At 39.7% G+C, this 26,530-nt stretch overlaps 1 protein-coding gene across 8 annotated transcripts in view; it reads left to right on the top strand.

Annotated features, from left to right (window-relative positions):
- Positions 1-26,530, top strand: part of SH3KBP1 (SH3 domain containing kinase binding protein 1) — a 333,390-nt gene that overhangs the window by 105,543 nt on the left and 201,317 nt on the right. For all 8 annotated transcript variants that reach the window (XM_027533395.1, XM_027533394.1, XM_027533396.1 and 5 more), the window contains one exon: positions 22,834-22,957. In XM_027533395.1, the coding sequence (XP_027389196.1) occupies positions 22,834-22,957 (124 nt within the window). The remainder of the gene's footprint in view (positions 1-22,833; positions 22,958-26,530) is intronic.

The raw sequence follows: 26,530 nt of genomic DNA, 5'->3' as shown, positions 1-26,530 counted from the left end.
AAACTGCCGATATTCTCATGTAAATGATGAGGTAGGCTGAATAATTGTTCCCCAAAGACCTTTCCGCTCCATCCCCAGAACCTGTGAATACGTTACATTATGTGGCAAAAGGAACTTTGCAGCTATGATTAAATCAAGTCTCTTAAGATAGGGAGAGTATAAGCACCATGGTTTTTATAGAGGGAAGTATAAAGGCAAAAAATATGTTGGGCTACATAAAAATTAAAAATGTCTGTGTATCAAAGGATACAATCAACATAATGAAAATAAAGTGGAATGGGAAAAAATATTGCAAATCTGGTAAGGGATTAATATCCGGAATAATAAAGAACTCTTATAACTCGACAGCACCCCTCCCCAGTAACCTGATTATAAATGGCCAAAGGAACTGAATGGACATTTTCCAAAGATTTACATTTGGTCAGTAAGCATATGAAAAGATGTTTGATGTCACTAATCATTAGGGAGAGGCATATCAAAACCACAGTGAGGTCACCTCACACCCATTAGAATGACTGCTATACAAAAAGTAACAAGAGCCAGTGACAATGTGGAAAAATTGGAACCCTTGTGATCTGTCGGTGGGAATGTAAAATGGTGCAGTCATTACGGAAAACAGTATAGCAGTTCCTCAAAAAATTAAAAATAGGATTACCTTATGAGCCAGCAGTTCTACTTCTGGGTGTTTGTCCAAAATTATCAAAAGCCATGTCTCAAAGACATATTGTTTATCCATGTTCATAGTAACATTATTCACAATAGCTGAAAGGTGAAAGCTACTCAAATGTCCATCAATGGATAAATGAATAGCCAAAATGTGATATATTCATATAGTAGAACACTGTTCAGAAGGAGACACATGCTACCGCATGGAGGAACCCTGAGGACATTATGCTTAATGAAGTAAACCAGTCACAGAAAGACAAATATTGTATGATTTCGTTTGTATGAGATGTCTAAGGTAGTCAGACTCCTTTAAACAGAAAGTAGAATGGTGATTACCAGAGACTAGGGGCAGAGAAGAGTGCAGAGTTGTTATTTAATGTGTATAGAGTTTCACTTTTGCAAGATGAAAAGTTCTGGAGACTGGTTGCACCCCATCTGAATGTACTTAACACTACTCAACTAAACACTTAGAAATGGTTAAAGGTGGTAAATTTTGTTATGTGTAGTTGACCACAATTAAAATTTATAAAAGAGAAGGAGGTAGGAGGATCAGGGTCAGTGATGATGGAAACAGAGATCAGAAAGAGAGCTTTGATGATGCTACCCTGTTGGCCCTGAAGACAGAGGAAGGGGCTATAAGCCAAGGAATGCAGGGAACCCTAGAAGCTGAAAAAGACACAGGAATCTTCTCTTTAGAACTTGCAGAAGGAACTCCTTCCAGCACTTTGATTTTAGCTCAGTGGAACAGTTCCTAGACTTTTGACCTCCAGAACTTGAAGAGAATAAATCCAAATTGTTGGTAAGAAACTAGTATGAGGACTGTTTGGTTCAGGGAGGTTAGTACCTTGTTTGAGGTCACCTGGTGATTAAGAGCTGGTGTGCATGCCCATGCCACTTGGGGTTCCAGCCTTGCTAGATGCTGAGGCCTTGGAGATCAGGCACCATCTTGAACCCCACTACATGATGAAGTGCCTAGCACATAGCTGGAACTTAATAACTTTGGCAAAGGGATTGACAGTGGTGTTCCATTCCCTTCCTTCTCTTCTCCTTTGCTAATTAAAGAAATGTAGATTAAATATAATTTTCTGTAAATAGATGGGCAGAAATTACCAAGTTTAACCAGCACTCTTTCATGCTATTAAGTGAAAGTTGCTCAGTTGTGACCAAGTCTTTGTGACCCCCATGGGCTATACAGTCTGTGGAATTCTCCAGGCCAGAATACTGGAGTGGGCAGCCTTTTCCTTCTCCAGGGGATCTACCCAACCCAGGGATCGAACCCAGGTCTCCTGCATTGCAGGAGGCTTCTTTACCAGCTGAGCCACAAGGGCAGCCCAAGAATACTGGAGTGGGTAGCTTATCCCTTCTGCAGCGGATCTTCCCGACCCAGGAATTGAACCAGGGTCTTCTGTATTGCAGGCAGATTCATGCTGTTGGTGGTGTGTAATTGAGACAGACTGTTTGGAGGCCAATTTTGCATTATCTGTTAAAAGTAAGGATGCACCAAGTGTTTGACCCAGAGATTTCACTTTCAGGAATTTGTCCCCAATTACACTTGTGCGTGTGTGAAAAGTTACAGGTACAATGATGCTCAGCATAGTGTTGTTTGTCATTGCTGAAGACTTGAGACAACTGCATGGATTTAGGTGGGTTATATCCAGGAGGGAAAAGGACTGTCTTCACCCACCAGGTTCAAATAAGTTATCCATTTAACCAGCCAAGAATACAGAAACTTAGCAGAAGGTGGGGGTGGGGTGGACTCGGGGCAGGAGCAGATAAGGTGTATATTGACATGTATTTTATGCTCCAGTCCCAGTGTTGTATGTGGCAGTGGAGTTTCTGTCAGACCTCAGAAACAGCTGAAGTTTGCTTGTCACAAGTCTTTTTCTCCATCAGTGTGCCAGAGAGCCAGTGGTGACAGTGGGTGTACTTCTGTTTATGCTCTAGTGACAAATGTGTGGCTCCCCATGCGTCCTGCTGAGGAGTGGAAGGCAGAGGCAGTGTCCACAAGTCCCCAAGGTGGTGTCTGCACTCTGATTTTCCACCCTCCCATTTCCCCAGGATCCCCACACTCCCAGCTCTGATTTAGCATCCTTTAATCTGGGTATTTCTGCTTGTTCAGATTTCCACTGTCTGAAATCTCCTGTCCCTCACAGCCAGATCATCTGCTCTGATGCTAGTATACTCCAGAGGTGGATTCTGTGCTGCTTTGACAAAAAACCCACCACATATTGTATGAGTCTATTTGTGTTAAAAACAAATAGGGATGTACCACACACTCAGACACACACACACACACACATACACAACTTCACATTAATGATTCCTAGGGAGGACGAATGAGATTTTGGCAGGGGGGAAATGGGTATAACTTACTTTTTGCTTTATATCCTCTTTTACTATTTGGTTTTCTTTGGGTGGACAAGCATGTGTGCCTCTAAAATTGTTACATTTTTAATCAAAGTTACATGGTATATATAATGTATATGAATAATATGTGTGTGTGTATGCTTTAAAACTCCCATTTGAGTAAACAGCAGCTCCGAGTCTCTTCTCACGTTCTTGCTTTACTTTTAGGATACAAACACTTTTCAGTTCAAGCTGTTGTTTCTAGTATTTGCTGCTCTACTTCTAAATAACAGGCATGTGCTTCTATCTCCTCCTTTGTGACTTCTAGGACATTATCTGTCACCTATAATGATAGTTGCGGAATTTAGTTCATTTACCACCCCCCATCTGCCATCCTCCCTATATGTGGTCATATCTTAGGTTTTGGTTTAATCTCTATGTAATGTTTTTTATTACTATAGAAATGTTGACATTTATTACAGCAAGAGTATACTGTAATTAATTTCCTTATATAACTTTTCATTTTCCCTAGAGATAATAATTTTCTTTTTTGTCTGTTGAGTTGTCCTAGGACATTCAAATCTTCTCAGACCTTTAATGAAACAGTCCTGTGAGACGCCTCTCAGTCTCTCTCTTCCTCCATCTCACTCCATCCCTCTATCCCCCTGCTCCCCTCTCCCACCTGAAATAGTACCAGCAGCTTCCAGCTGAACTGGTCTCTGGAAGCTGCTGCCCCACAGTCAGCCAGGAAGTCCCATTACCTCTCCCTCATTACTGCCTACCCTGGGTCCTGGATTCTTCTCTCCTTCGTTTAGTTGTTTAATTTTGTAGAACACACTTTCTAGTAGCTTTCTGAGTGAGTGCATGGAAGTACATGTTTGATACTTCTGCCAGATCTGCCACACTTTAGAGTTGTTGCCTTTGGAAATTTTTCCCTTTTCATACTCCTCACCCCTCCATGCCTGGCCCTGTGTTGGTGGGTGAGGTTCCTGCTCCTGGTGATAATCAGAACCTGACAATGTTGGGACCCAGAGGTGGTGCCTTTATCCACAAGATCTCACTTCATCTTCAAAATATTTTAATCTTTTGTTTGACAGCTAACAAAAGTGAGACAGCAAAGGTTACCCCCTCAGCAGTGTCAGAGCCAGAAGTTGACCTGAAGTGTCAGCTGCTGGAACCAGTGGCACTGCGTTTCCAAGCCCAGCTGCTTCTTACTGGAAAGAGAGATATCAGTCGTGGGGCCTGAGTGCCAAATGCGTGGTCACGGCTGTAGGCTGAGTCTGTGAGTGCATGCCTAGGTCTGGTTGTTGATGACTTCAGCTCTACTTAGCCATCCTTTGCTAGAAGTATCTTACAGTCTTATATTGACGCATGCACGTGTGTGTATCTATGTATGTGTGTGTGAGAGAAATTGTTTTATAGTTATGCTTCTAGCTGCCTGTGAATTAAAATGCTCCACCTATCATCCCAATAGGTTTGGTATGATTATTTTTATTGCTACAGTATCTGTTTCCAAGCAATGTAAGAATTTCACCCGCCTCTTCCCACTCCTTTTGTAATATGAAATGCCTCATTACTTAACAGTTTTCTGCTGATTGTACAGTTTAGCATTTGATCTTTTTGTTAACCACAGTCAGGTGACCACACACAGGGTAATTAGATTAACCTGCCCCTCCTCTTTACCGAAACAGTATAAAATCTGGTATTCTGTTGGCACATGCTTTCCTTAGATTAATGATCTTGGAGTTGCTGCATGGAAATTTGCATAGCTCCCTACAGCTCTGAGAAATGAGAATGCCCAGCTGTCTAAAAGCTTTAATCAGGAAATGAGCATGAAATGGCATTGTTTTGTCACAGGCTTGGAGTAATTTATTCTTGACAATCAAGTGATCCTAGATGGACATGTGTATAAACAGTCTTTCAACAACCAGTAAACAGGTGCTTTTTTGTTGGTGAAAATTCAAGGATTTCTTTACTTGGGAGTGGCTTTCAAATTGTTGGCTTTCACACTAGTCACTTCTGGAAGTTTATTCTATGATCATTTTCCTTGTCTCTCCCCTTTTAAATAGCAGTTTATGAAAGCTGGCCTTTCAGAATTAGAGAAGGGGGAACATTAGGAATGTACATCATTTGTGGGTGTAGCGTGGTGTAACTGTCAGGCTTGCCTACAGAGCTACCCAGCCATCAGCCCTCACTCAGCAACCCCCTCTGGCTTTTAAAAATTGAATAAATTTGATGTGTGACATTGTGTAAGTTTAAGGTGTACAATGTGTTACTTTGACACATTTATCTGTTGTAATATGGTCACCAGTATAGTGATATTTATCATATTACATCATTATAATACGGTATTATTATATGTATTCGTTATACTGTGAATTAGATCTCTATGTCTTATTTACTCCTCATTACAAATTTGTGCCCTTCAACACTGTCATTCTTATCACCATCCCTTATACCCAGGCAACCACCATTTTACTCTTTTTATTATGGGTTTAGCTTTTTATTTTTAAATTTATTTTTTATTAAAGTATAGTCAATTTATAGTGTGTTAATTTCTACTGTATAGCAGAGTGACTCAGTTATACACATATATACATACTTTTTTTCCATTTTTGGAATTCTTATTTAGTTTTAATTTTAACTAAAATTTTTATTAGAGAATAGTTGATTTAAAATGTGTTAGTTTCTGCTGTACAGCAAAGTGAATCAGTTATACATATGCATATATCCACTCTTTTTAGATTCTTTTACCATATAGATTTATTATAGAGTATTGAGAAGAGTTCCCTGTACTATATTCTTTTCCATTATGGTTTATCCCAGAATATTAAATGTAGTTTTCTGTGCTTTACAGTAGGACCTTGTTGAGTTTCATTTTTTCAGGTTTCACATATAAGTGATACAGTACTTGTTGTTTTCGGACTTGTCTCACTTACCGTCATGTGATCAAGGTCTATCCATGTTGTTGTAAAATGGCAAGGTTGCTTCCCTTTTCATGGCTGAATAATATTCCATTGTGTGTGTGTGTGCGTGTGTGTGTGTGTGTGTGTGTGTGTACCACATTTTACCACATTTTTTTAAATCCATATCTACTGATGGACTTTTGGATTGTTTTTGTAATCTTGGCTATTGTGAATAATGCTGTGATACATATGGAAGTGAATATATCTCCTTGAAATCCTGTTTTCATTTCCTTTGGGTGTATACCCAGAAGTAGAATTGCTGGATCATATGGTAGATCAGTCTTTAATCTTTTGTGGAACCTGTGTATTGTTTTCCATAGTAGTTGAACCAACTTCAGATTCTCACCAGCAATGTATGCAGGTCCCCTTTTTACTACATCCTCACCAGTACCTGTTGTCTCTTATCTTCTTGATAATAGCCATTTTGACAGGTGTGAACTGATATTTCATTATGGTTTTGGTTTACGTTTCCCAGATGTTTGGCTCTTTTTTTTTTTTAAGTGTCTGTTGGCCATTTTGATGTCCTCTTTGGAGAATTGTTAATTTAATTCTTTTGCCCATGTTAAAATCAGATTTTTTTTAGTTGACTGAGGTTTTTATATATTTTGGAGATTAACCCCTTATCTGATATATGATTTGCAGAATTTTTCTCCATTCAGTATGTTGTCTTTTGATTTTGTTAATTGTTCCTTTTGCTTTGCATAAGCTTTTGAGTGAACATGAACGTGAATTCGCTCAGTTGTGTCCGACTCTTTGCGACCCCATGGACTGTAGCCTACCAGGCTCCTTTGTCCATGGGATTTTCCAGGCAATAGTACTGGAGTGGATTGCCATTTCCTTCTCCAAGGGATCTTCCCAACCCAGGGATCGAACCCGGGTCTCCCACATCATAGACAGACGCTTTACCGTCTGAGCCACCAGGGAAGTAGTAGTCCTATTTGTTGTTTTCTTTTTTCTTTTGTTTTTTATACCCAAATTACTGCCAAGAGCAGCATCAGTGATTTTTTCCCCTCCATTTTCTTCTAGGAGTTTTATGGTATCAGGTCTTATGTTTAAGTGTTTGATCCATTTTGAGTTAACTTTTGTGAGTGGTATGAGATGAGTGTCCGGGGAGCCTGGTGGGCTGCTGTCTATGGGGTCACACAGAGTCGGACACGACTGAAGTGACTTACAGCAGCAGCAGCAGCAGCATGCAGTCCTCCAGTTTTCTGGGAATCATTTATTGAGGAAACTATACTTTCCCTGTGGGTATTATTGATTCCCTTGTTGAATATTAGTTGGCTCTGTAAGCAGGATTTAATTCTAGGCTCTCTATTTTGTTCCACTGGTCAGTGTGTTTATTTTTGTGCCTGTACCATGCTGTTTTTATTACTATGACTTTGTAGTATACTGTACAGTAAGGAAGTGTGATACCTCTGGCTTTGCTCTTTTTTCTCAGAATTCTCTCTCAGCCCTTTTTTGCCTTTGTGCTCATCTCTTCTTGGGACCCACTTCCCCCAACCTGTTAAAGAGAGGTGATAATGCTCCCTACTTCTTACTGTGGCTGTGAACACCAAGTGAGTTATACTCCATGTAAACCCTTAGGCCAGTACTTTTCTCCTAATACACTCTTCATAATTGCAAGCTAATTCTATATTTTTTAGAAGATTTAGGAAAATGAAGAATGTATTTGGTATCCTTTTATATTTAAAAGATCCTAGTGTATTTACATTTTTGAATTGAAGTATAGTTAATTTACAGTGTTGTGTTAGTTTCAAGTGTGTAGCAAGTGGTTCAGTTATATATATATATACATACACACACACACACGTATATATATATACACACACATATATTTGCATTTCTCTAATAATTAACGATATCAAGCATCTTTTCATGTGCCTGTTGGTCATGTGTATGTCTTCTATGGAGAAATGTATGTTTAAGTCTTCTGCCCATTTTTAAATTAAGTTGTTTGTTATTTTTGATGTTAAGCTGTATGAGCTGTTTGCATATGTTAGAAATTAAACCCTTGTTGGTAGCATTGTTTTCAAATATTTTTTCCCAGTCCATAGGTTGTCTTTTTATTTTGTTTATGGTTTCCTTTGCTGTGCAAAAGCTTTTAAGTTTATTTTTATTTTATTTTATTATTTATTTATTTATTATTATTATTATTTTTTACTTTACAATATTGTATTGGTTTTGCCATACATCAACATGCATCCACCACGGGTGTACACGTGTTCCTCATCCTGAACCCCCCTCCCACCTCCCTCCCCATACCATTCCTCTGGGTCATCCCAGTGTACCAGCCCCAGGCTTCCTGTATCCTGCATCGAACCTGGACTGGCGATTCGTTTCTTAGATGATATTATACATGTTTTAATGCCATTTTCCCAAATCATCCCCCCTCCCCTCCCACAGAGTCCAAAAGACTGTTCTATACATCTGTGTCTCTTTTGCTGTCTCGCATACAGCAAAAGCTTTTAAGTTTAATTAGGGTCCATTTGTCTATTTATTTTTGTTTGTTTGTTTTGGCTGCATCATCTGGTATGGGAACTTCCCTGACCAGGGATTGAATCAGCATTCCCTACAATGGAAGCTCAGAGTCTAGTGGTTAAACTAGATCACCAGAAAAGTCATATTTATTTTTGCTTTTATTTCCATTACTCTAGGTGACTTTCCTGAGTTCATTGGAGATCCCTAGTAGTTTTCTGATAACATCTTTAGAATTTTCTGTGTATAACGTCATGCTATCTGCAAACAGTGATAGTTTTACTTCTTTTCCAGTTTGGATTCCATTTATTTATTTTTTTTTATTCTCTGCTGTGACTAGGACTTCCAAAACTATGTTGAATAAAAGTGGTGAGCTTGGTCATCCTTGGCCTTTTCCTGATCTTAGAGGAAATGCTTTCAGCTTTTCACCATTGAGTATGATGTTAGCTGTGAGTTTGTCATATATTGCCTTTTTTATGTTGAGGTATGTTCCCTCTATGCCCAGTTTCTGAAGAGTTTTTAGTCATAAATGGATGATGAATTTTATCAAGAGCTTTTTCTGCATGTTTTGAGATGATCATATGGTTTTTGTTCTTCAGTTTCTTAGTGTGATGTATCACATTGATTGATTTGTGGATACTGAGGAATTCTTGCATCCTTGGGATAAATCCCACTTGATCATAATGTATGATCCTTTTGGTGTATTCCTGAAGTTGGTTTGCTACTACCTTGTTGAGAATTTTTGCATCTATATTCATCCGTGACATTGGCCTGTAATTTTCTTAGTGTGTATGTATGTGATATTTTTGTCTGGTTTTGATATTAGGGTTATGGTGGCCTTATAGAATTAATTCAGAAGTGTGCCTTCCTCTGCAATTTTTAGGAATAGTTTAGGAAGGATAGGTTTTAACTCTTCTCTAAATATTGGTAGAATTTACCTGTGAAGCCATCTGGTCCTGAACTTTTGCTTATTGAGAGTTTTAAAACTAGTAATTCAATTCAGTACTGATAATTGGTCTGTTCATATTTCCTGTTTATTCCTGGTTCAGTATTGGGAGATTGTATCTTTCTAAGAATTTGTCCATTTCTTCTAGGTTGTCCATTGTATCTGCATATAATAGCTTGTAGTAAGTCGTTGCTTATGATCCTTTGAGTTTCTGTGGTGTTGGTTCTTCTGCATTTTCATTTTTCACTTTATTGATTTGAGCCCTTTTCCTTTTTTTCTTGATGAGTCTAGCTAAAGGTTTATCAACTTTGTCTTTTCAAAGAACCAGCTTTTAGTTTCATTGATCTTTTCTATTGTTTTTTAAGTCTCTATTTCATTTATTTCTGCTCTGATCGTTATGATTTCTTTCCTTCTATTAACTTTGGTTTTTGTTTGTTGTTCTTTCTCTAGTTGTTTTAGGTGTAAGTTTAGGTTGTTTATTTGAGATATGTCTTGTTTCCTGAGGTAAGCTTGTATCATTATAGACTTCCCTCTTAAAATTACTTTTGCTGCATCCCATTGAGTTTGGATCATTGTATGTACATTTTCACTTGTCTTTAGGTGTTTTCTGGATTCTATTTGATTTCTTCAGTGATCCATTGGTTGTTTAGTAGCATATTGTTTAGTTTCTACGTGTTTGTGTTTTTTGCAGTTTTTTTTTTCTTGTAGTTGATTTCTAGTGTTGTGGTCTGAAAAGATGCTTTTGTGCTGATAGAAGCATGCTTTTTTGCTGATAGGATTTCAGTTTTCTTAAATTTACCAAGGCTTGTTTTGTAGCCTAGCATGTGATCTATCCTGGAGAATGTTCCATGTGCATTTGAAAATACTGTGTGTTCTGCTGCTTTTGGATGGAATGCTCTATAAATATTAATTAAGTCCTTCTGGTCTAATGTGCCATTTAAGGCCCATGTTTCTCACTGATTTTCTGTCTGGCTCATTATCTTCCATCCTTCTTTGTCTCCTGTAACAGTTTTTAAAGTCTATTTTGTCTGGTATAAGTATTGCTGCTCTTTCTTTTGACTTCTATTTACATATGATACCTTTTTCCATCCCCTCACTTTCAGTCTGTATGTGCGTCTAGATCTGAAGTGAGTCTCGTGTAGGCAGCAGATATGTGGGTCTTGTTTTTGTATCCATGCAGCCAGTCTGTGTCTTTCAGTTCAAGCAATTAGGCTGCTTACATTTAAGGTAATTATTGATCTGTATATTCCTGTTGCCACTTTGTTAATTGTTTTGAATTTGATTTTGTAGGTCTTACTGCCCCTTTTTTGTTTTGTTCTTTTCTCTTGTGATTTGATGACTATTTTTACTGTTATGTTTAGATACCTTTTTCTGTTTTGTGTGCATATCTGTTATAGATTTTATTTTGGTTACCATGAGGTTTTTATATAGGAGTCTGTATTTATATGTACTATTTTTAAGTTGCTGATCTCGTAATTTCAGAGACCTTTTAGATACCCTGCATTTTTACTCTCCTCCCCTCACAATTACTGTTTTTTATTTTATGTTTTACATCTAATTGTTTTTTTGTATCCCTTAACTGCTTATTGTGGATACACATAATTTTACTACTTTTGTCTTTTAACCTAACTATCTTTGTGTGTGGATAATTTCCTATCTTTACTGTATGTTTGCCTTTATCAGTAAACTTTTCCAGTTTGTTACTTTGTTGTTTCTAGTTGTCATCTTTTCTGCCTAGAGAAAATCTTTTAGCATTTGTTGTAAAACTGGTTTGATGGTGTTGAATTCTTTTAGTTTCTGCTTGTCTGTAATGCTTTTGACTTCTCTATCAAATCTGAACAAGAGCCTTTCTGGGTAGGATATTTTTGGTTGTAGGTTTTTCTTTTTCATCACTTTAAATATATTGTGCCACTTCCTTCTGGTCTGCAGAATTTCTGCTGAAAAATCAGCTGTTAGCCTTGTGAGAGTTCCCTTGTGTGTTATTTGTTGCTTTTCCCTTGTTGCTTTCAATATTCTCTCTTTATCTTCAATTTTTGTCATTTTGATTATAATGTGATGTGGTATATTCCTTGGTGGGTTAATCCTGTATGGAACTCTGTGCTTCCTGGCCTTGGGTAACTGTTTCCTTCCCTAGGTTATGGAAGTTTTCAGCTATTATCTTTTCAAATATTTTCTCAGGCCCTTTCTCTCTTTCTTATCCTTCTGGGACCCCTATAATGTGAATATTAGTGTGCTTCATGTTGTCCCAGAGGTCTCTTAATTGTCCTCATTTCTTTCTTTTTTTCCCCCTCATTTCTTTTCATTCTTTTTTCTTTTTTGTTTGCCAGCAGTGATTTCCACTACTCTTTCTGTGAGCTCACTGATCTGTTCTTATGCCTTATTTAATCTTTTGTTGATTTCTTCTAGTGTATTTTTCACTTCAGTTATTATATTCTTTAATTCTGCTTGGTTGTTCTTTATATTTTTTAATTCTTTGTTAAAAACTTCTAATTTCTTGCTCTGTGCATCCATTCTCTTTAGTTCTTTGATCACCTTTATGATCATTACTTTAAACTTTCTCAAGTAGATTACCTTGTGTTTACATTTTCCCATTAGATTATCAGTCTGAGAAGCAGTTGTGACTGTAAAAATTGACAGTCAGCCAGATACATGCACTGTTTTCATTTCTATCTGACACAAAGTAGGTACTCAAATAATGGTTAAAAGAATGATAGAGGTAATGGTAATGGCTAACATTTATTGTGTACCTACTGGCCAACACTTATTGAGTGTCTGGGGATGAAAGATGAGTGAGACCTATTTCTTACCCTTGAAGTACTTACCGAGTGACTGAGAGACTTCTTAACTCAAGAGTACAGTGGTCAGTGCTGTGACTGGGAACCCAGCAAAGGGTCAGAGAGGCACAGGATTGTAATAATCATCAAAGCTATTTAAAAGATTACAGAAAAAAAAAAGAAGAAATGGATATTGGACCATGGATGTCCCTTCTTTTTTTCTCCAAGAGCAATCTGTTTACCTAGCAAAAGGCCCAATAATTTATGTGTTTCAAATAGTATAGCTTCATGAAGTAGGTACGATACTATCAGTAACATTTAAACTTTTTTCAGGAAGAGATTGATAGAGAAAGTGCCCATTCCTTAGGGAGCTCAAATTAAACAATTTGAGATTGTTTAATTAACCTTTTCGAGTGTAGTTAACTAATCCCAAACTGTTAAACCCCTATAGCTTGCACTCTGGGCACCAAAGCAAAATGTATTCTCCCCATGATAAAAGTACACATAAGATTTAATATTGCCTCTTTATATGCATTTTATTTGTCTTTATTGATTGTTATCATGCCATTAATTATATTTCCATAATATTGAGTTTTGTATGAAATAATTGAAGAAATAATTGATTATTGGTTCTGTCATGATTTTCTCCACATTTCAACTTTCCCGTGTCCCCTTCTTGATGAACTATATGTGCCAAAGTGCTTTCTTTTTAAGTTTTGTATTTGTTTATATGTACTGTTCTCACTTTGACTGGTTATGTTGGGATCTTTCAAATTAGCTGTGGAGATGATATAATCCCAACTTAATTCTTGTTTGCAGAAAAAGTAGCGGTCAATAGTCTAATGATTGGAAAATACTAAACACATTTTAGTTATGAATTTTGAAGTCAAATTAAATTTTGTACAGGCAAGACAGGTGCATGGTACCAATTAAAAGGGACAAAATAAGTTTTCCGTCTCTTAACCACCCTGTTTCCCCTTCTGAAGGTCGTCTCAGTTATCCGTTTGTTGTTTTGTATCCATTTGTGTGCACAATGAGGCATGCACACAAATTCAAACAAATGTTTGCAAGCATTATTAGGCTTTTTTGCCTAATAACATGTCTTGGTGTATATCCTTAATGACACTTCTGGACCAGCCTCATTTTTAGAGGGTTGCATGGTGTGGATTCATGGAACCAGTTTGCTACTGAAACATGTTATATTCTTTCATTCTTTTACTAATTTAAGCAACACCATAATGGTTAATCTTGTACATATGCCACTTTGAACATGTGCAAGTATATTTGCAGTTTAAATTCCTAGAAGTGGAAATACTGAGTCAAAAGGCGTAGGCATTTACATTTTTGATAGATAATTGCCACATCGCTTCCCACAGAGGTTGTACCAATTTATTCATCAGTTTATACTCTCAGTGGAAAGTATGAGAGGATGTCTTTCTCTATATCATTGCCAATATTATATTACAATTTTTTGATTGTTTTTGACAAATAAAAACTACCTCATATCAGTAAGACTAAGAAATCCACTGGATATAAGAGAGAGCCATTGAGAAACTTTATGGTATTTAATATCAAGGGAAAAAGATATCTCATTGTAAGTAAAAAGTTATTTATATCCTTCTCTATCTAGACTGTCACCTTTTGGGGAGTTTTGTGCTTGCCCTTTCTGTATCTCTCATACTTATTCTTTGCATGAGTACCAGCTGTATGCCAGGCACTGTGCTACGTGCTATGAAAACCAAGACAATATTTGGAGAGAGTGCACACTCTGTTGAGAATACTTGTGTAAATATTCTAATATAGAAGGTGTAAATTTTACAGTTTTCATATAAGAAAATCGCCAAAAGGATTCAGGGTCCTTCTGGTGGTGAGTACTGTACAGGTATTGTCAAATGAATCTCACTGTAATTTGTATATCTTTTATGAGTGTGATTAAACATCTTTTCATGTGTTTGTCATTATTTTCCTATGAATTGTGCTTTCCTATTTTTATTGATCTCTTTGTTGATATTTTGTGGAAAGAGGTCTTTCTATATCACAGGCAATATTCTCCCGCTTTGACTTCTGTCTGTTTTGATAAATTTTCTTTTTTTCTATGCCATATTTATAGTTTTCTGTAATTTATCAACTCTTTCTTTCGTCTTCTGGATTCTGTGTCAGACTTTCAAAGAGTCTTTCCCACTATGAGATTTAAAATCTTTCTCTCATGTTTTCTTCTAGTGTTTTTAAGGTTTCATTTTATATAAGTACATTTATTTTGAATATTCACAGTCTAGAAAGAAATGGCATTGCTTATTTAAAAAAAATGAGGCACAGTGTGAATTTTCTTACTGTATCTTCTTCCTACCACTCTCATGCCAGACCTGCATTCTCTTAGGTGAGGAGTTACTTGTGACCCAGTGAACACCAGTTGTGTCATTGTAAGGATCATACAGGTCTCAATGTTGTCATAGCTTTGAGCTGAATTGAAAATACTCCCCCTTATCTGTAGATAGCCATCCTGCTTATTACGCCCTGCTAGATTGGCCATTCATTTGATAAATATTTCTTATGTGCTCACTAAATCATGTCCAAATAGTTGGTATTGACACTCTTTGATCCAATGGTAATAATCTAGCTGTTTAGCAGGGCATGGGCATATATAAAGGCATTGAGTGTCATACAGGTAATTGTGTCATGCATCAGAAAGCTGTGTCATCTCTTCGGAACATGAAATTAGTCAGTTTCATCTTTGTCTGGAATCTAGCACTGGCTGAACTCTTCACAGCATTCATTCCCATCCTGCAGGTCAAGAGCCTCTTGCCTAGGCTTGTGTAATGGGTGATTCTTGGGAGGTAATAGTACAAATATATGATAGATGTCATTCGAAGATTTATATACAGACATAACAGTAGGTTTCCTGCTACTTAAAAGACTTTCCTTCTTAGCTTTTGAGCTGAAAATATCTTAGGTATATTTATGATAGTATGTCAGAGCACTTTTTAAAGTGGCGGTGTATTTTGTAAATATAAGGAGGTCATTGTGGTACGAGACATCAACATGGTTTCACTATGCAATTTTTAAGGGAAATTATGAAATATTTCAAGCATTGGAAAAAGAAACTGAATAATGAGTACCAGTGTACTCACCAGTCTGCTTTATCAAATCCTCATATTTTGCCTTATTTACTTCAGACATTTTATATACATTTTCTTTACAATTCTCTCTAATGAACTTGGTGCATTTTGTGGTTCAGCAGCATGAATACTTCAAAAAATATTGTAATAATGAGATGTATTGTTTTAAAGAAACAGTCTTACAGACAGAGCTGAAGCTCTCTTGGTGTCTGCTGTTACTTTCAGGTTACTTGCAGTATCTTCCTGGGTGTTTTAAGACTGATATTGTGAAGGGAGCCAAATGGTAGGAAAGCAGAACCTCTGTAAGCAGGGCATGTTCATGGAGCAGGTTCTTTGCAAACTTGCCTTTTTGTGTGTGAAGAGGGCAGGAAGATATCATGCGTCTGTGTGTGAGTGGGGGGCACAGCAATGTGCTATTCCAGGGTTCTGTATCTATTCAAAATTCTCTTGATCAGTAGATTTGGGGTAATTTTTAGTGACTTCCTATTAATTAATTTCTGCCAGTGATAATTTTGCAAAAAGATTTTCCATGAACTAGTATGGGGGCATGGCTGTGAACCCACAGCCCCATCTAGCTCTAAAGGAAACCTTACCCTTCAGAAAGAAACTGACCAAGTTTGAAGGCAGGCTGAAAAACAATGCCTCATTTCCCTGCCCTGCTTCAGCCCTGAGCTTTAGGGGACCCTGCCCAGCCTTGCTCTAATGCTGCGAGAAGCCTGGCACCAGCATTTCTGGCTGGTCAGGACAGCACTGAGCTCCCCTGGTGTCAGTGTCACCAGCCTGCTCCATGTGCCTGTATTCTTGATGGCAGGAGAGAAGGAATCATTGTGAGATCTGAGGAAATCAGCTAATGGGGAGAGGAAGTGCCCCTTGGAGGGAGCTGAGCCACTCAGCTGATTATGTCAATTAGATGAGACGCCCCTTGTCTCACCTACTTGGTAGGGTGCATCTGGCATATTCTGACCATTTATTGTCTTAATGTTGATCCCAGAAGGCTTTTCACTCCCTGAGATGAATATTAAAACACCAAAGCACTAGCTTTTCTGGGTTTTGACTTCCTGGAATGAAATATTAGTGCATTTTGATTGAAGAGAATCTGTCTTCTGGTTTATGTTTTCTTTTACATTGAAATAGCATATAGTGAAGTGCAGAGATCTTAGAAATACAGCCTAATGAATTTTTACATGTGCAAACCATCACCCACATCGAATTGTTGAACATTTTCATCCTCCCAGCAGGCTGTCTTGTACCCCTCCCATTTGGTACCTCCCAAGGGTAACGTCTATTCTGAGATCTCTCACCATTGATTAGTTCTGCCTGTTGTCAAACTTCACATAAGTGGAATCATACAGTCTGTGATCTGTTGGGTCTGGCTTCTTTCACTCAACATTCTGACTGTAAAAATCCATCCGTGTTCTTAGGTGTAGTTCTTTTTCTTTAAATAGCACTTGCTATTTAATGATGGCATTAATTATGACAATAAGTAATCAATTTGTATACTGCTCTCCAGTTCACTGATCCTGAAGACATCTCTCTAATGGTGCCAAAGCATCTAGCATTAAACTGCTTTTGGGGATGATGAAAGAGCCACTTAGAGGCTTTCACTACTGACCCCAAGGTCACCCACCTGCTAAATGATGATGCCAGGACTAGTTTTGGTTTGTTGACAGCATTCTTTCCATCCGGCATGATGTCTCTGTCTTAACTTGTGTCAGAGGTTGATAGAAGACAGAAAGGATGAAAGCAGGGAGGGGCCCCCAACTGGACCTTCATTGATATTTTGCTATGTAGTATTTTGGTTAATTGAAAGAAGTTGAGGTTCAACCGAGCTGACCCCCCAGTGCCTGCCTAGTATGTAATGAATGGGGAGGGAGAGGTGAAAATAGAGAGCTGACTTGACTCTGCCACCAGCTACATCCAGGCAGTCCTGCTTATCAGAAAGCAGACTCTGCTAGTTTAACTCCTAGTGGTGTACGAATTATGCCTTTGCCCAGTGAGGCTGCTGTTTGCAGGCTGCTAAATGTGTCACAGAGAATTTTTGCTAGAGTGGCATTATCAGGGCTTCTTGGCCTCCAGTTGTGGATAAACTATCTCAGACTCTGATGAGCATACTGCTTTGGGAAGCAGGAATGGTGTGAATTCCCCTCTCCGTTCACTCAGAAGGTCCTTGCAATACAGTTTGAGTGTCATGGGAACATTGATAGTTTATTGATGGCCTCAATTTTGCTGTCCAAGCAGAGTTTCTGTTGTTAAGGCTTCAGATTTGAGAAGAGAGAAACTGGGTTTCCTTTACCTCCTAAAAACGTTTAGGATAGTGGATACCCTGACTATTCTGTTGTGTTTTAAAGCAAGCAGAATCATTGCTGATTTATATTTGTGGGCATGTATGAATTTCTGTAAGCTCCCGTGACCCACAATTTTGACCCAGGGTGTGTTCTCTACCACTGAGAGAGTAGGATCCAGGTTCTCAATAAATGGATTAATAACTTAGGCCTCGTCATTAGAAAGCTGAGACTGAGGGTTGGGGGCTCGGAATGCTCATACCCAGGAAATCTGGCACCCTCCGACTTGGATCAGAACCTCGGAGAGCTCCAGGTTCAGGGATCCTGGCAGCTGTAGACAAGCAGGGGTTATTCCACTGTCAGTCAGGTCCACCCTCTTCTGCAGCAAAGAACTATTTGTGTGGATGATAAAGAGTCTTCAAGGATTCCAGCCCTAGTATTTGTGGGCTTAGGGATAAAGCAGTATTAGATTCTTCAGGTGTGGAGGAAAGTGAAGTTTTCCACTGGAGCCATGGCTGGGGTGATTTGAGTCTCTCCAGTATAGTCAGAGGGAGAAGGCATTGGCACCCCACTCCAGTACTCTTGCCTGGAAAATCCCATGGACAGAGGAGCCTGGAAGGCTGCAGTCCATGGGGTCGCTGAGGGTCGGATACGACTGAGCGACTTCACTTTCACGCATTTGGAGAAGGAAATGGCAACCCACTCCAGTGTTCTTGCCTGGAGAATCCCAGGGATGGGGAAGCCTGGTGGGCTGCCGTCTATGGGGTCACACACAGTCGGACACGACTGAATTGACTTAGCAATAGCAATAGTATAGTCAGGGAGCTTCCCAGGTGGCACTCAAGGTAAAGAATCCACCTGCCAATGCAGGAGACATAAGAGATCCTGGGTTGGAAAGATCCCCTGGAGGAGTGCATGGCAATCCACTCCAGTATTCTTGCTTGGGAAATCCCATGGGCAGAGGAGCCTGGCTGACCACAGTCTATAGGATCTCACAGAGTCAGACACAACTGACACAACTTAGCATGCACGCACTGTAGCCAGGACACTGTTTCTTCGGGGGAAGTGAGGTGTAGCAGGAGAGGTCTGCCTGGAAGGCCCGAAGCTGGGTTCCACTGCCCTCCCTGCCCCACACTAGCCTCATAGCCTTTTGATGGTCTTGCATCCTCCCTAACTGGGTCTCATGATTCTTGTGTGCAAAAATATATCAGTCTAGAAAAATCAGGATTTTTTTTTCAGTAACAAAATGACAGTGTTATTGTGAGGAGCAAGTGAAAAAAAAAAGTTACAGCACTTTAATTTATATAAACCCTTGCCAGTGTAAGGCTGTGTCATTGCCAGCATCGTCACCTATTTCTGGAGCCCCCCTGATAGGGGTCCATGACATCAGACATCTGTGAATGTCAGGGTGTTCAAAGGGTGCACCGCCCCCGCCCTTGCATGTGCCCGGTAGTTGGTGCCTGGGGTCAGCACATACGTCAGATAGGTTGAGCCAGAAGTGAGCACACAGGGACGTGTGGCTTGCTGTGCAATTGGAAAAGTTTTTGAAGGCAAGAGCTTTCCCTGTGGTCTTTTGGGAGTAATTGGAGGCTTTGAGGAGGAGAGTGGCAAGAGTGAACAGTAGCTTTAGGAGAGCGTCCCTTGGGGCAGTGTGGAGGTGAAGCAGGGAGGGCGGACTGGAGGCAGGTGGCATTTGGGGGAGAGTGGCTAAGAGGCAAGCTCTGAAGCTAGCCATTGAGTTCCAGTTCTGGTGTCTCCTTTGACCTCGGATGGGCTTCCTCAGCTCTCTGTGACTTGGCATGCGCATCAGTGAATAGGGCTGTTCTGCATGTTAAAAGTTGCGATCCCGGTGCAGCTCTTAGAGGAAGCTTTGGTACAAGGTAAACTCTCAAATGTAAGATGGTATTCATGTGTATTTTTTATTGTGGGTAAAAAAAAAATAACACAAAAAGTTGCCATTTTAGCCATTTAGAAGTACAATTCAGTGGCATTCATTGTATTCACAATTTTACGCAACCATCACCACTGTCTGTTTCCAAACTTTCATCACCCCAAACAGAAACTCTGTAACCGTGAAACATTAACTCTTGTCCTCCCATCCCATTACTCCCTGGTAACCTCTAGTCAGTTTCTGTCTCTGAGTTTGCCTATTCTAGATGTCCCATATACATGGAATCAGATCGTTTTTGTCCTTTTGTGTCTGGGAAATGGCAACCCACTCCAGTACTCTTGCCTGGAAAATCCCACGGACCGAGGAGCCTGGTAGGCTACAGTCCATGGGTTCGCAAAGAGTCGGACACAACTAAGAGACTTCAATTTCACTTTCTTTCACTTTCTTTCACTTAGCATGATGTTTTCTAGGTTCATTCATGTTGTAGCATGTATCAAAATTGTATTCCTTTTTAAGGCTGAGCAATATTCTATTGTATGTGCGTGCCAGATCTTGTTTATCTGTTTGCCTGCTGATGGACTCTTGTGTTGTTTCTGCTTTTCGGCTTTTGTGAATAATGTTGCAGCAGACATTGGCATACAAGTATCTGTTTAGGTCCCTGCTTTCAACTCTTTGGGGTATATTACCTGAAAGTGGAATTGCTGGATCATATGGTAATTTCATGTTTAACTTTTTGAGAAACCACCATACTGTTTTCCACAGTGACTGCTCCATTTTGCATTCTCACCAGCAGTGTACAAGGATTCCAGTTTTTCCACGTCCTCATCAGCACTTGTATTCCTTTACAAAAAAAAAAAGAAAAAATCTAGCCATCTTGGTAGGAATGAAAGGGTATATCATTTTGGTGTTGATTTAAGTTTTCCTAGTGAATAATGATGTGGAGCATCTTGTCGTGTTCTTATTGGCCATTTGTATATTTTCTTTGGAGAAATGTCTGTTCAAGTTCTTTGCCTGATACTCATGTTTTTAAGGCAGTATGGGAGGAAGGAGATAAATAGATTAAGGAAGTAGATAGAGCCCAACTGGGTGGCTGGTTAGATTCAAGGGTTAACGCTGAGTCTTCCAGCCTGTGTAAGTGTGCAGATGATGAGCTATCAAGCAGTATAGCTCCTGTTGCTCCCAGAGAAGGGGCAGATTGGAGGGAAGATATTTGGTTTTGGTGAGGTTACACTGAGCCTGGATGAACCTGGTTGTTGGGCCAGTGGAGAGTCTGTAGGATGCACTGCCATGGTTGCGTGTCTGGTTGGTTTCTTTGGAAAAGGGCAAGACATATTTTTGGTTTTGTCTCCTTGCTTCCATATAAGAAGCAACTTAAGGAATTGTGTCATCATTAGGCTTATGTATCTGGCAAATGTGAACAATCATTGGTGTGGGGCACAGAATCTGAAACTTATGAACCAGATCCTCCCCTGTTGCTGGTTTCTCAGCCCTTAAGCACCTGCTTCATCAGATCAGTCCTTCAAAGCTCATTAGGTGCTGCTCTGAAGCCTTGGGTGTGAACATTCTTGACAACCATGGCTTCTGAGGCTTTCCCCAGTGACCAACCCAATTTTTCAAATATTTGCAGCCCCTTCATCCTTCCCCAGCTGCATGCCATTAGTGGTTAGTGCTAAGCAAGTACTCAGCACGTCACCCACAGCCCGCTGCGTTTCTCTGAATAACTCCTTGGCAAAACTGGATGTTGCACCACTGCATTATGTTGTGTCCAGTTGGGAAATTGGTGTTTGCATGGTCATACCCACCCTACAGTGGAGAGTGATGTTTAAGCAACTCTTCTACCCCCAAAGAAGCAGCCACTGGGGAAGAAGACCCCACAGTGGCTGCTTTTCTGTATTTCTAGAGCCATAGCAGGCTGGCAGCCATCACTAAGAAAGCATCCTTTCATGCAACTCAGGCTGGCAGTGTTTGCAGATTGTCCCCTGATGCCATCTGCCTGTGAAGCTGCACAAACCCCCAGCAACTGCTGTTCTAGCAGGTGCTGGGCTGCTGAGGTGGGAGTGCGTATACATGCACGCGCATGCCCACAGCTTTATGCTGTGTTGGCCTGGTGTGCCAGCTGAAACTCTCAACCTAGCAGAGCACCAGCCACAGTTGCTGGTTTCCGGTGGGGCCCTGGTGAGGGAGAAGAGGGCGAGGCTGTTGTGAACAAGGCCAGCAATCGGGGAATTGGATACAGTAACTAACACTTGGGTGTGTAGGAAGCTGCTAGGCAGTGGCTATGTTTTGACAAGCTTTTGTTCTGTTCTTTCTACCTCTGCCCAGGCCAAAGTGTGGCCTCCCACCAAATTTTCCATCTTCCTGTTCATTCATTGAAGGACCCAGGCCCAGTTCTTGCCCCAGCCTCTTTCTAAAGAACACATCTTTCCTCTTTGAGCCCTTCCTGACACCCAGGTATGCTTTGACTCCAGGCGCTTAGCTTTCCCTTCTTCCCAAGTCAATGTGATCCTGGGTCCAGACAAGCCCAGAACCCCAGCCCAGATCTGCAGCTTGTGAGTTACTATCATTTCTGACTTTTAATGCTTTTGAACATAATTATGTAAATTATTAAGTAATTTGAAATGATTGTATCAGGCATCAGGTTTTAAAAATCCAGATCTTAATGGAGCTTTGATAAGAGACTACCTCATGTAAACTTTGTGTGTCAGGTATTTTGGGCTTGAATTTCTGTTCCAACTCCTCAACTCTGCTGTTGCAGCATCAGAACAGCCATAGAAAATACCTAAATGAAATGAATGGGCTTGTATTATAATGAAACTTTATTTACAAAAACACATGGTGGCTTAGTTTGCCGACCTCTGGCTTAGAACGATAGTCTTTATTTTAGTTTGTTATCTCTGTATTTTTCTCGGTTAAGGATTAAAAAGCCAGAAGAACTTGGTAACTGTAAATGAACTTAAGTCTTCTTTTGGGTTTAGCGTAACTGTGAGTGCAGTGGTGATTTTGGAATATACTTCTTTAAACCCCTGTTGGAAGAATAGAAAGCTTTTGAGGGGTGACTGTGCTTGGCCAAAGCTTGTCATTGTTCAAAAAGTAGAACAGGCTGTCCCTTAGAGTTGTTTGGTGGCCTTTATGATCACTTGACCATAGTCACAGAAGATTGCGTCACTGTATTGGACATTATTCTGTTTTATAGGACCAGGTGCTTCTCTACTAAATGTAAGGAAAACAAACAACAAACACATAGGAAATGGTGTTTCTAAAATGTGCTGAGTTGAGGTCACTGTAGTGCATTCCAGAAAGCTGAAGCTTAAAATAGAGACATTTGGAAATGTTAAACTACAATCCTGTTTTCCTTTTCTTTATCCTCATAGGAAATAAAGAAGGAAATGAAGAAAGAGCCTCTCTCCAGCAAAGCTCCAGAAAAGCCCATGCACGAAGTGTCCAGTGGAAATGCTTTGCTGTCTTCTGAAACAATTCTAAGAACCAACAAGAGAGGTATGGCAAAGGAGAGAGAGCTCTCTCCCCACACACAAACCCAAACTGATAACTGCTGGGTGAACTGGATCAAAGTCTGAATTGCTGGAAAATTGAATGGCATTGGTTTTTGTATACATTTTGGGTGCACACACACTCATATATGGCAAGTAACGATACAATAACCATACCAAAGGAAACTAATGAAATTTTTTTTTACAGTGGTGAAGTAGACTAAATTTCTAAATGATTATTTTTCTAGGACTTTAGCTTTCTCTTTTGTGTCTATTTTTATGGATGACAGGTGACTTCAGAGAATGCTATGGTGCTGGCTAAGCCGAGCATGTCTGGCCACGCTCTCTTCTTAATTTAAGGGCAGACTTCAGCAGGCTCTTTCTCTGACTGCTGGGCTCCCAAACACAGGCCTTGTCTCTCAGTTTAGGAGGCAGGACTTACAGAGATGCAGCTCATTCAGACTTCTGTGTAACCAGAAAACCTTTCACCATCTTGTCTCCACCTTGGTGGATTTTCCAGGTATCAGCTGGTTGGAGTTTTGTTTTCTCCCCTGTCCACGCTTTGTGACCTTGTTGTTTAAAATGGTAGGAGAGATTCTATAAGATGGCACAGGTGACCTGACTCAATTTTATACTAAAATGGAAACTGATTTGCCTTAGTTTCTCCCATGCCCACCCGCCCCATTGGACCAGCCCAGGCACACACTGATCATACCTGAGGTAGCTTAACTTTCAGAGGCAGCCTTTTCAGGGGCTTATTACTTCCTTAAAGAGAAACATAGAACCGGTCAAAAAGCAGGACCCAGAAATGTATTAGCAAAGGGTTCCATTAAAAAGAAAAAAGAAGGCAAGTTTGCATAACCATGGGCAAGAACAGCTAATCTTTCATCAAATGTAGATGTTGTAAGACTTTGTCCAATAAACTGTCCATTGATCATAGTGCTTGAGACCTCAGCTTTGTGTCTCTCTTCCTTCCTGCTTCTTCCTCTACCCTCTCCAGCTGCCCTGGGTTACATTTCCTTTTTTGAATTATTCAGATGAAATATTGGCTGGCGGCCCACACTGGTTAGCAGCTATAGGATTTTTTTTCTTTCCTTTTTTTTAAAAAACCCATCCTGCCAATGGAGATTTCCCGTTGTAAGAATTTGGGCTGTCTAGCTCTAAAACTGTAGCCATAGCCCAGAGCCCATCCTGCGTTCTTGCAAGTAGGTTCCAGAACTCCTGAGGCCTGTGCTCATTGGACTTGGACAGCTAGAGTTCCGTGCGTGGGTCTGTACCCCCAAACCTCCCTTGCTCACCTGAGCCCCTCCCATTTCTCCTGATACTGCTTGGGTCGGTGGGCTGAGGAATTGCATACCCAGACGTCATTGGCAAGGCCCTTCCAGCCAGCTCTGTTTTTGTAAAGTAAATAAGATAATTCAGGTAATTCATTAATTTAAGAAGATAAGGAATTAAGGAACTAAGGTAATTATCCAGATGAATTTGATAAAAATTACCTGAGAACTTTTAAATCAATGAAAGAATTAAACTTTTCAGATAATTGTCTCTTTACAACAAAAATATGACCTTTGAAGTCCCCTACAGAATTTTTCATTAACCAGAAAAGGGCATTTAAAGAACTGGCTTACTGACTTTAATATTCCCTGTTTAAGCCTCCACCTGATTATGACCAACTTTTTATTACTCCTAGGTATTCTATGTAATGAATCTGTCATTGACTCTGAGACCTTAGCACATGGGGGTGTCCTGTAAATATGAAACACATAAGAAACCATCTTCATTCTATCCCAGGCTTCATACTGACCCCCAGGTCACCTGGGCCAAACATAAATTTCCAGTTGAAGGGAAGAATTGTGTACCAGGATCAGGGCTGTCTTTGGCCCTGCCCCCACTCATCAAAGCTAACAGTATCCTACTACTCCTTATAATAAACAGGGAGCTGGATTGATTGGCCTTGTCAGGCCAGATAAATAGTTCATTGTGCTGAGCTCAAAAGCTACATTTTTTCCCACCCCAAATTAATGAAAAACCACTTTTTTTCCCCGTAAAACAAGGATCAGAGGCTAAATCTGTGGGATGATTCTAGTTACTTGTAAACACTTCCGTCCAACTAATTTTTTCAAGTTTTACGAGTTATCGTAAATGACCAGTCTCCTTCCCTTTGTTTCCATCAAGCTTTGTCCCTAGAAATCTCTTGGATGTTTTTGTCCTTTGCTGTTGTTATGGAAGGAAGTTGCCTTCAGAGTGTAGTAACAGGCTACTTGGACTCACTAACTTGGAGTTTTTCTTCTAGTATATGAGTCCACCTTGTGGTTCAGCCTTGGACCTTGTGTGAATTTGACAGAATTAAATTCTATATCTATATCCTAAAGATGTGACAGATTCTTTTTCTTCATCTTTATCAAATGTGAGATGATTGTTTACTTTATATGGGCTATATCATTTGATATAGGCTTAGCAATGGTTTAATAAAGATTGAAGTCTATTTCTATGGAAAGTAACCATTTTATTGAGTCCTGAACTTGAGACAGACTGAGCTGAAGAAATATTGTGTCCAGAAGTTTTTGCACTGGGGATGTGCCTCACTTCGCAGCAGGGGCAAATGGGTTGTAGTAGCTCACGGTGTGGGATGAGCTCACTGGCCCCCCACCAAGGCACCTGCAGAAGGTCAAAAGATACTTTACATTTCATGGGAGCTATTCATAGCCTTGAGAAAAGGCCAGGACCATGGAAACATGAGTTTGGGGACTGATTAGTTTCAGTTTTCAGCTTTAACCTTTGCAAAGCTCTACAGAGTTGATTTGGGGAGGTACTGGAATGACTCCCCGGGCTTTTTATTTAAGTAAAAGATGTGACTGAAATTGAGAGAGAGAGAGCAAGCAAGTGAGCAAACAGATCATCCCATTGTCCTGGCAACCATTAGCTATATATTCCAGGCATTAGCACTATTAAGGACAGTTGTATCTGCTCTCACCCTTGGCCACTTCTCTGGGCTTTACCTGAGTCACAGTGAGGGAACTTTCTGGTTAAATAAACCTTCCCCAAGGCCTGAGAGGTCATTTTTTATGTAAACTTGAAGCATGGATGGTGTATATCCAAAAGTTATCCCAGACTCCAGAATATTAACAAATTACAGTCAGAAAATGAAAAACCTTTTCTTGGAGTAAAATGTCATTCTCATGAACCAGAAAGAAAAAGATTGTTTCCTTCTGAGAATGACTTATTCTTTTGCTTCTTCCATCATAGAACCCATATAGGAAAGTAGTGGGCCCTCCTAAATTTCAACGTTACTACATGGAAGTTTATTTTTTAAAGACACTCACACCTTGAGTTTAAAACCATAACTGAACAGAATGGATGCTTTAACAGTTAACAGCAAATATAATAAATATATCCTTGAAAATAAGCAAGGAGGATTTTGTTCATTTGAATATGGACTCTTCCAGTTGAAGTAGAATATAATTAAAAATCTTTTGGTTTCACCCTTATAAGTGTTTCTCATCGAGGTTTATCCATGTGATAGGTTAAATGTCCAGCTTGGAATCAGTACTCTGCTGGCCTCTGTGAGGCTCAGCTTCTG

This window comes from Bos indicus x Bos taurus, chromosome X (genome assembly GCF_003369695.1).
Source record: "Bos indicus x Bos taurus breed Angus x Brahman F1 hybrid chromosome X, Bos_hybrid_MaternalHap_v2.0, whole genome shotgun sequence".
Taxonomy (NCBI): domain Eukaryota; kingdom Metazoa; phylum Chordata; class Mammalia; order Artiodactyla; family Bovidae; genus Bos; species Bos indicus x Bos taurus.
The sequence above is the reverse complement of the archived record's forward strand: the minus strand, read 5'-3'. Positions and strand labels throughout refer to the sequence as shown.